The sequence below is a fragment of the Argopecten irradians genome, chromosome 8, assembly GCF_041381155.1.
Source record: "Argopecten irradians isolate NY chromosome 8, Ai_NY, whole genome shotgun sequence".
NCBI lineage: Eukaryota > Metazoa > Mollusca > Bivalvia > Pectinida > Pectinidae > Argopecten > Argopecten irradians.
Window position 1 is genome coordinate 4041188 of NC_091141.1, and position 9741 is coordinate 4050928.

Here is a 9741-nt window from a genome sequence, read left to right on the forward strand (position 1 = left end):
AGCCGAGCAAGCAGAAACAACAACTACAGCCGAGCAAGCAGAAACAGCAACTACAGCCGAGCAAGCAGAAACAGCAACTACAGCCAAGCAAGCAGAAACAGCAACTACAGCCGAGCAAGCAGAAACAGCAACTACAGCCGAGCAAGCAAAAACAACAACTACAGAGCAAGCAGAAACAGCAACAACTACAAAGCAAGCAGCCGAGCAACTACTACAGCAAGCAGAAACAACAACTTCAGTCGAGCAAGCAGAAAGAACAGCTACAGCCGAACAAGTAGAATCAACAGCTACAGCCGAACAAGTAGAATCAACAGCTACAGCCGAACAAGCAGAAATTAAAGCTGTATCAGGTAAGTCTTCAATGACGCATTTTTTGGAATCCTCAATTAAATCCTGCACCGAACATCAAACGTTATTAACAGACTACGAGTCACCATACTTCAAAACATGAAATGTTTTTATTATTTTATCTTTCTTGATTATGTTCAGCTGTTCTTCTTCATCTTCAGTAACGACTCATTAGGCCATGGGCTAGGAGGGTCCCACATGCACCCCCCCCCCCAAACCTCCGAACCAATATTTTTCTGAACCCTTATGACCCACTGATCACAAATCCAAATGTTAACATTGCATAAGTTGGGATGAACTTCCGGTTATGACGTCATCAAGATGGCCGCCATCTCGAATTTCACTAAAAATTGAAAAATAGTCATAACATTAACATTTTTCAACCGAAGTAGACAAATGAGGTATCAAAATGACCACAATAGAACAACAAATACATATCAGGACCAAAAAATCCAATATATGTAGTGATTTCTACGCAGGGAAATGAAAAAATCGGATTTAAAGCTCAAAAATGGTGATTTTTTAGCAAATTTTTCATATTTTGTTTGACGCAGCAAAAATGTTTCCCAACAGCAATCTATTATTTCTAATAAGTTTTTTGACCACTTGTCAATCAGTTTAAGCAACAAAAACAACCAAAACCAATGTTAACATCGTATAAGTTCCGGTTATGACGTCATCAAGATGGCCACCATCTCGAATTTCACTGAAAAATGAAAATAGTCATAACATTGACATTTTTCAACTGAAGTAGACAAATGAGGTATCAAAATGACCACAATAGAACAACAAATACATGTCGTGACCAAATAAGACAATATATGTAGTGATTTGAACGCAGGAAATGAAAAAAAATAATATTTTAAGCTCAAAAATGGTAATTTTTCAGCGTTTTTTTCATATTTGGCTTGACGCAGCAAAATTGTTTCCCAACAACAAATTGTTATTCACAATCAGTTATTTGACCTCTTATCAGTCTGTTAAAACAACAACAACAAAAATATATAGAAATGCAAAAAAAGAATTATTGTTATACCCTCAATTTTTGTAGATTAGCAGCGTCTCAAAAATAACACAACACCTACTGATAGCGAAACAAATGTAACCTAAGCTAAGGCTGTGTTTCCGTTAATATCATTAACAGTTCCCAAAGCGTTTGTGTCTTTGAAAATGAGCACATTCATTGTTTATTTCTTATCCATAGCATAAGCAAAAATGTCATATGGTTACTACAATGTCACTAATATGTCTTCTGGTTTTCACTGGTTCTCAATGATATCCATTATCATTGTGATCGTGCTCTTCTCGCCTCACTGACCTATAGTTCACAAGAAATCACTATGATGGTGAAGACCATGGACAGTTGACAAGTTAGAACCACGTAAATCCTTATATCTTGCGTTATACACGGGAAATAAACAATGGATGTGCTCATGTCATGGTATTTACGGAACTTTAATTTTGATACCCTATAACTATTAAGTAATAATTCAGTTTGAGAGGCTACTAGTCTACAAAATTTGATATTCAGCCAACTTTTAATTTCAAATTTGTTAAGATATAAATCGTCAATAGCCAATGTTATATTGGAAACTGTAGTGTTAGCGGTTTGGAAAAAACAAACAATACATATGCCGCATCAGGTGACCTTTTGATTTTTGTTGTTGTTTGTTTTTAACAGAATTGTGAAATAACAATTTGTTGCATTTTTGAGCTTAAAATAATATTATTTTTTTCATTTCCTGCGTTCAAATCACTACATATATTGTCTTATTTGGGTCACGACATGTATTTGTTGTTCTATTGTGGTCATTTTGATACCTCATTTGACCATCTTGATGACGTCATGCGCTACAGACCTAAGAACATCCTCTACGGCGATCGGGTATGTAGCGGGAATCGTTCTCGTAACCATGGCAGCTTGTCTCTTGATCGCAGATATTCCAAAACATGTTAAGCATGTTCAAGATCATCAAGACAAAACACTCGTCCTCACAAAAGATAGCACCGGCTATTTAGAGATAATAGAACATATTAAGCCTCTGTCATCTCACAAGATACCGAAGGCAGTTAGTTTTAATGACCATCGAACACAATTTCTCGTCATAATGCAAACATCAGAGTCTCAATAAAATGGTCGTTGTTACATATAGTCCCTATTTTCCAACAGAATTTAATGGACAGTTGTTTTTCAGAATATCAAAACAACGGCCCACCATTTTTGTTAGTTTCCCTGTAGAAAATGTTACATAAGATTGATAACATAGGAAAAGTCTGGGATTCTGCAATCATATAAAAGAGTTCCACCATACCATTGAAACAGAAGAAAAACTCCCTAACCTAGATATTACCACGTAGTAATCACCACACCAACATGGCTCTACTGAGTTCACGAAGACAAGAAGTTACTCGGACGCCGGTGTAATGCGCCTCATTTCTAGGTATTGTGATTTCAAAATATTTCTGTCTTATTAAGTTCATCTCTTAACTTTTTCCTCGTGAGCATGCGTACTGGATCGCGATGCTTCAGTGACCATGAAACACCAGGATAAGCCTACAGATGTATAAGACATGATGTATTCATCGCAACATGATTATCTTGATATTCAGAGGAGAAAAAAATCTGTGTTTTCTTCATAAAGGGAATGAAATGGTAGTAGATTTTTTCAGATCGAATCATCGAAGATAGAACATATGTAGACTTTCTTTAAGGCAGATCCATCGACAGATTCAGCACTAATGAACAAAAGAAGAAAGACATGATATATCTGAATTCATGGAGCGCTCTCGTTACAGTTATCAACTTCGTTCACACGCAGTCAAAATGAAAATCACCTAAATACTTCACTGCACATATGACAAAAGGTATGGGGGTGGGGGGGAATTCCATATACATGTATTAAAGTAAGGAAAATGTAGTATTCCAAATTAGATATCATCACACACTGGAATCTCCTCCCTGTGGCAACAGTACAAAACGCTACACTGGAGGGCTTCAGGGCAAACATAAACAACGTATATACATGTGTATACGTAGCCCTTGAAGCCCCAACCCATCCATTATTATCTTTTCCAGCAACAGAAAAATTGCACTGTGTATAACCCCCTCCCCCACGCCACTGAGCCGAATCGCCTCGCCTTTAATCGTCAGTATTGTCGGATGGCGTATACCCAAAGAAGAAGGATAGTAAACAAAACAATCCGGAATAAGTTGTAATCGTTACGTGTAGTAAACCTGTACAGATGATCTGCAGCCACGTCTCGGGCTGATAGTGGATACATTCGACTCTTTAGATAACATGGATTCAAGAAGTTATGTAACACAACTTGCCTTGATTAACACGGTGTCCGTTATCGACAGGCTAGACGATTTACTCTCGTGTTAAACAACAAAATATATGTATTTTAGAGTTTGTCTTCCATAATATTGTCATAGTAATTCATGTAGGATTTCATTTAAGCATTGATGTCATTATTTCTAATTTCATCGTGGCATGATAGAAATTGTGTGTTTGCGAACATACATTGTAGTGAATCCATGAAATAAGTCAATTATAATCTGTTAATCCCTTCTTTCATTTTGTTCTTCATTGTAAATGTTTTAGCGCTTTTTGTTGTTTATATTTGAATAAAATTAAATTAAATTGTGACATTTTTTGTTTTTGTATCCTGTAATTGTCATGTCCCTTTGATGTAGTTTTACTTCTTCAAACCAAAAGTAACCACTTAAGCTTACCCTCTATTTTGCCCAGTGATAATCCCCTGACTCGTAGCGTAAATTACAATATGTGTAATGGACCTAGATATGGTATATCATTGATAAAAGTGGACATGTAGACATCTATTTATTATTGACAAACAAAGTACTGGGGTTGGTTGATATCTACTTGACGCAGCAGACACATCATATATGGAAACCTATTCCGGCAATAACTAAATATTTCAATTATTTAAAGTATTACGATTGAGGGTGTTACAGCTGTAGCATTAGTATCAGTAGGCACAAAGACTTTAAAAGTCACCCGACTACTTTGGTAAAAGTCGTATATGAAATGAATTAGAAATGGTGTCATGGTAGCCATCTTTGATTTGGGATCAACCCAAAACAGTTAGTCGACCATATCAGAATCATTTCAAGCAAGACTCCGCCAAACTGCACTGGTGGACTTGCGAAGACGTTCAAAATGTGTTTTCATGATGGCGACTGTGGACCATTACAGGATTATTTTAGCCAAATGTCAGCCTAATCGCACTGGTAGAACTGGAGAAGTTCAAAATTTGAAGCACGGCGAACGACGACGGATGGACGGACGAAACATGATGACTATAAGTCTTCTGGACCCTTCGGGCCAGATGACCGAAAAAGGCCGAGGTAAGCACGTGTGTACTCAAGCGATCCCTAGCTGATAGCGAACCGCCGTCGGACGGTCTCTATTAACCTTTATAGCTTCTTCTTCAAAACAGTAGAAACATATACAAATTAATGTACCGAAAACATTTCTAAAAATTGCCAAGTTCGACCTATAAATTAAATTTTGCTTTAATTCAATAAAAAACATTACACGTGAAATGTAAGGAATTTCTTTTCAATAATTGATGAGAATTCCTACTTTGATACCACAAATTACATTAAATTACTAGATAATTAATAAGTAGGAATTGTGAGTGACGAACACCAAAATATTAAATCCAAGACAGTCGGTGGTCAGTGACGCACATGATGCTGAAATTGGTACATCGCAGAGAGATTCCTTTAATACTTCCTAGAAAATAGGAGCACTCGAGAATTGTTAGATGTCGCTATGCTTGGTTTTCTATCGGTTTGAATCAAACAGGCACAGAGACGGAACTAAAAGAACCATCAGTATACAAAAATGCAACTGCCATACACTTATGGTTTCTTCGATCGGTCCCAACGCGAACTAGCACAGCTATGGTACAAAATCAACTTCAATGAAGGTAAGCTCAAATCAGAAATAAGTTTCTTTTTCATTGATTTTACGCGACATAACTCTATTCGTTCGTCCATATCTGTACACGACTACCTCTCCATAACTGTATCCTACCCACATATACCCGTCCCGTCCGATACTCAGAATGTTTGGTACACTTCTTCCCATCACATCCAGTACGATCTTTCTTTGTAATGTCCCGGCGCTGTTCAATACGTGGATGGAGTTTGATTCACCATCCAGAACGAAAATGTTTCCGTTGTAATCAATACTGACGTGTGTCGGGCAGAAGACATCACCCGCATCCTCGCCAGTGTAGGTGAATTTCACTCCTCCTGTACCGTACAACACCACGATCCGCCCAGACGTTTCCGATAATCCATCTATCAGGACAATGTCTCCGTTTATATTCTCAAGGACACGGTAAGGGCCGGTCAACTTTTCGTCCCCACCTAAAAACTTAACAGACGTTGCAACTCCATTGTCCAACTTGACCTTGAGTATGTCCTTGGGTTTATCCTTGCCGGTCACAAAATCAAACTTGTCTACGACACATATCAGAAGGTCCTCTGCATTAGTGAAACACAGCCCCAAAGGATGTAGTGGTGAGGTGTTCACCACGTGACCTATTCTACCAGATGTGTCTATCTTTTTAACAGACATATCCCTGTAAGATGTGAAGTATATTTCCCCACCGTCGGACATCGCGATTGCTTCTGGCACGCGGTTGATGTTCCTCTTTGTCACAGTATTACCGTTCCTGCCCACTAAGCAGAGCCCAGTTTGAGAGCTACATAACCAGGCCCGTTCGTTGTATGTGGCCTCGAGAACTTCCACTGCTCTGGTAGCGAATTGGAAGGAGGATATTTTCCATAACTGTGCGTTTTTGACCATATCTCCATTAGCCTCCAGACGACCCAGTAAGGCCCGGATTTTCTGTCTGTTAATGTCTCCAGGCTGGAAAACCAAGCGGTCACCACCATCGCTTTCTTTGATTCCCATCTTGCCATCGCCAATGCATATACCGTTTGCTCCTTCGAGCTGCACGCGGGCGATCATGCTGTCTCGAAGTTGGTTCGTTTCGGAACAAACCCTGTCTGCAGCCTTCCGTATATCCTCTATACATTGTTCCGAAGGTGTCAAATTCGCCATTGTACGTGCATGCTTTGGTTATCCTTTTCAATTATCGGTGAGATATAAAACTAGTACGATCGCTTTAAGCTTTGTGATGAATGACACATACTTATCCACGCATCTGACCTAGCCCGAGATGCATGATTAGTCATCTGATATCGCATGATTATCACAGATAGAATAGTTCATATTGTAGGGTATATTCTTGGGCTAAGCCTTTATCTCGTTCAGTTAATGTTTAGTATATAAATGACTTCACTGATAAAGCAGTATGAAACCTATGTTGATTTATGCCAATGATACACAAGCACCGCGCCCGGCGTAGTAGGGCTACCTAGACCAGCGAGGAACACTTTAATACTGAACCATGTCTAGTGTAGCAAACGTATTCTGTCCAACAGGTCTTATTGGCAGCTACTCTTCCCAGCAAAACACACTAGAAGCTCGCTTTGTGTAACCGTCAGATTGCTCATCATCTACTCCGACCATCAAGATATTATTTTCAGCCCGCCTGGCGCAGCTAAACAACACTGAGCTGCAGTGAGATGACCTGCTTGGCCTAACAGTATTACTCCGATCAACTAGACACACTGGTAGTGGTAGCCCATCTGGTCCAACTGGAATACATTAGCCAGCAGGACAACTAGCCATCCGCCTGGACTGCAAGGGTTACTCTCACCAGCAAGGCAACTGGCCACGCGCCTGGCCTAGAAGGGCTACTTTCACCACCAAGACACACTTGTAGTCTACGTTGCTTAGCAGAACTACCATGATCAACAAAGCATATTCGCACCCCTTCTGGCATAACAGTGCGCTGGTAGAAAGTCTACTCCAGACAGCAAGGCATACTGGCCCCGATTTCTCGAAACAAAAGTACAGACTTAAGTCAGAACTTAAGGTTTTCTCCTTATGTAAAACTTATGTAAAACATTTTGACTTAAGTTTGTTTCGCTGGACTCGCCTGCCGTAACTGGGCTATATTGACCACAAGACACATTGGCCGTTTGTCTGGTTTTGCAGTAGCCTAAGCAGAATGTCTGCTCTGATCAGCAAATCACATTTGTAGTCTGCCTGCCTAGAAAGCCTATCATGACCAGCAGGGCACACTGGTGTCAACCAATGCTAGCAGCGTGTTTTGGCAGGTCAAGAACCATCTATTCTGACAACAAATACAAATTAGCAACCTGCCCGACTTGGCAGTGCATCTAACAATCAAAGCAATCTGGTTCCGGATGTTTAAAGGGGTGAATAGCTTAATTAATCACAGTTTAATAACAATTTTCAAATCAAGACAAGAGGCCCAGAGGGCCTGTATCGCTCACCTGGTTTTTTGTTAGTAATTATCACAAGACTCTGACAATTAGAAAAATAAGCAAAATTGACTCCTAAAGTTTAATTTTGAATCACAACCATACAATGATGCTATTGATACCATACAAATATGCTATCCAATACATAGGTTCAGACACAAAGTAATTTATATGAAAGTAGTAACCTAATTGACCTTTTTTGACCTCGCATCTATTGCCGTCTAAGGCCCCGGAGGTCAGCCCTATCATTTGTACAATTTCAAATCCCAACACTATAAGGATGCTACCATCGCATTATCAGTGCTCTTCCGTTCTTAGTTGCAGAGAAGAAGTCGTTAATATGGAAATAGCTAAATTAACCCCTTTTGACCCCACCCTTCAGGCCCCCGGGGGGTCAGCCCCATCATTTGCAAAATTTTGAATCCAAACCCTATAAGGATGTAACCTTTGCATTATGAGCGTAATCCCATGTTAAGTTGCAGAGAAAAAGTCATTTATATGGAAATTGACCACTTTTGACCCCGCCCCTCAGGCCCCCGGGGGTCAGCCCTATCATTTGCACAATTTGGAATCCCCACCCTATAAGGATGCTACCATTGCATTATGGGTGCTATACCATGCTTAGTTGCAGAGAAGTCATTTATATGGAAATAGCCAAATTGACCCCGTCCCTCAAGCCCCCTGGGGGTCAGCCCTATCATTTGTACAATTTTGAATCCCCACCCTATAAGGATGCTACCATTGCATTATGGGTGCTATACCATGCTTAGTTTCAGAGAAGAAGTCGTTTATATGGAAATAGCCAAATTGGCCCCTTTTGAGCCCGCCCCTCAGGCTCCCGGGAGGTCAGCCCCATCATTTGTACAATTTTGAATCCCCTACCTATCAGGATGCTACCGTTGCATTATGGGTGCTATCCCATGCTTGGTTTCAGAGAAGAAGACGTTTATATGGAAATAGCCAAATTGGCCCCTTTTGACCCCGCCCCTCAGGCCCCCCGGGGGTCAGCCCCATCATTTTTACAATTTTGAATCCCCACCCTATAACGATACTACCATTGCATTATGAGTGCTATCTCTTGCTTAGTTTCAGAGAAGAAGTCGTTTTTATGGAAATAGCCAAATTGACCCCGCCCCTCAGGCCCCCGGGGGGTCAGCCCCATCATTTGTACAATTTTGAATCCCCACCCTAAAAGGATGCTACCATTGCATTATGGGTGTTATCCCATGCTTGGTTTCAGAGAAGAAGTCGTTTATATGGAAATAGCCAAATTGACCCCTTTTGGCCCCGCCCCTCAGGCCCCCGGGGGATCAGCCCCATCATTTGTACAATTTTTAGTTAGTAGTTCATAAGGATGCTACCAGTCAAATTTTGTTGAAATCCGACCAGCGGTTATTGAGAAGAAGTCGATTGTTGACGGACGCCGGACGCTGCGGTATCCCATGCCATAAGCTCACCTCGGTCCTTCAGACCAGGTGAGCTAATAAAATCATCACAAGTTTAGATGCTTTTTAAAAACTCCAATATTTACCTATGTACTCATTTTAGTGAATATATAATTTCAGGTTTTGTAGCAAATGAGAAATGAAAATTTCACTTATAAAGTGTGCTAATCACCTTTGAATAACCAAACCCTGACAGTTTTCTAATACACAAGTGTCAATCAAAAATACATTTACACAATATATATTTCTATTTTCTCACTGATATCTCTGAAAACATGGGCCCAATGGATCTGAAACTTGGTGAGAAGTACATCAAAGTATTTCATTTGAACAACCATGGTAGCAACCATTCAACAAACTTTGTAGCACTTCATTCTAGCATGCCAGTCATTCAAGGATTTTAGCTCTTTTGACCTGAGATCCTGAATGAAGGTAAATGTCATTCATTTGAACATACTGTATCGACCCAATAACTGCCCCATCTCTATAAGTGCCTCTCCCCCTTCAATTTTACTTACTTAAAATTTAAACTTAAAATTTAAACTTTATTTA

General features: G+C 39.9%; 1 protein-coding gene across 1 annotated transcript; it reads right to left on the reverse strand.

Annotated features, from left to right (window-relative positions):
• Positions 1-4873: 4873 nt before the first annotated feature.
• LOC138329133 (tripartite motif-containing protein 2-like) lies at positions 4874-7275 on the reverse strand. The gene has a single exon (XM_069275885.1). The coding sequence runs from the start codon at positions 6450-6452 to the stop codon at positions 5319-5321; it is 1134 nt and encodes a 377-aa protein (XP_069131986.1). The 5' UTR covers positions 6453-7275; the 3' UTR covers positions 4874-5318.
• Between the last annotated feature and the right edge of the window lie 2466 nt (positions 7276-9741).

Coding starts and splice junctions, on each gene's coding strand:
- LOC138329133 (XM_069275885.1), bottom strand. CDS start 6,452: ATGGCGAATTTGACACCTTCGGAACAATGTATAGAGGATATACGGAAG.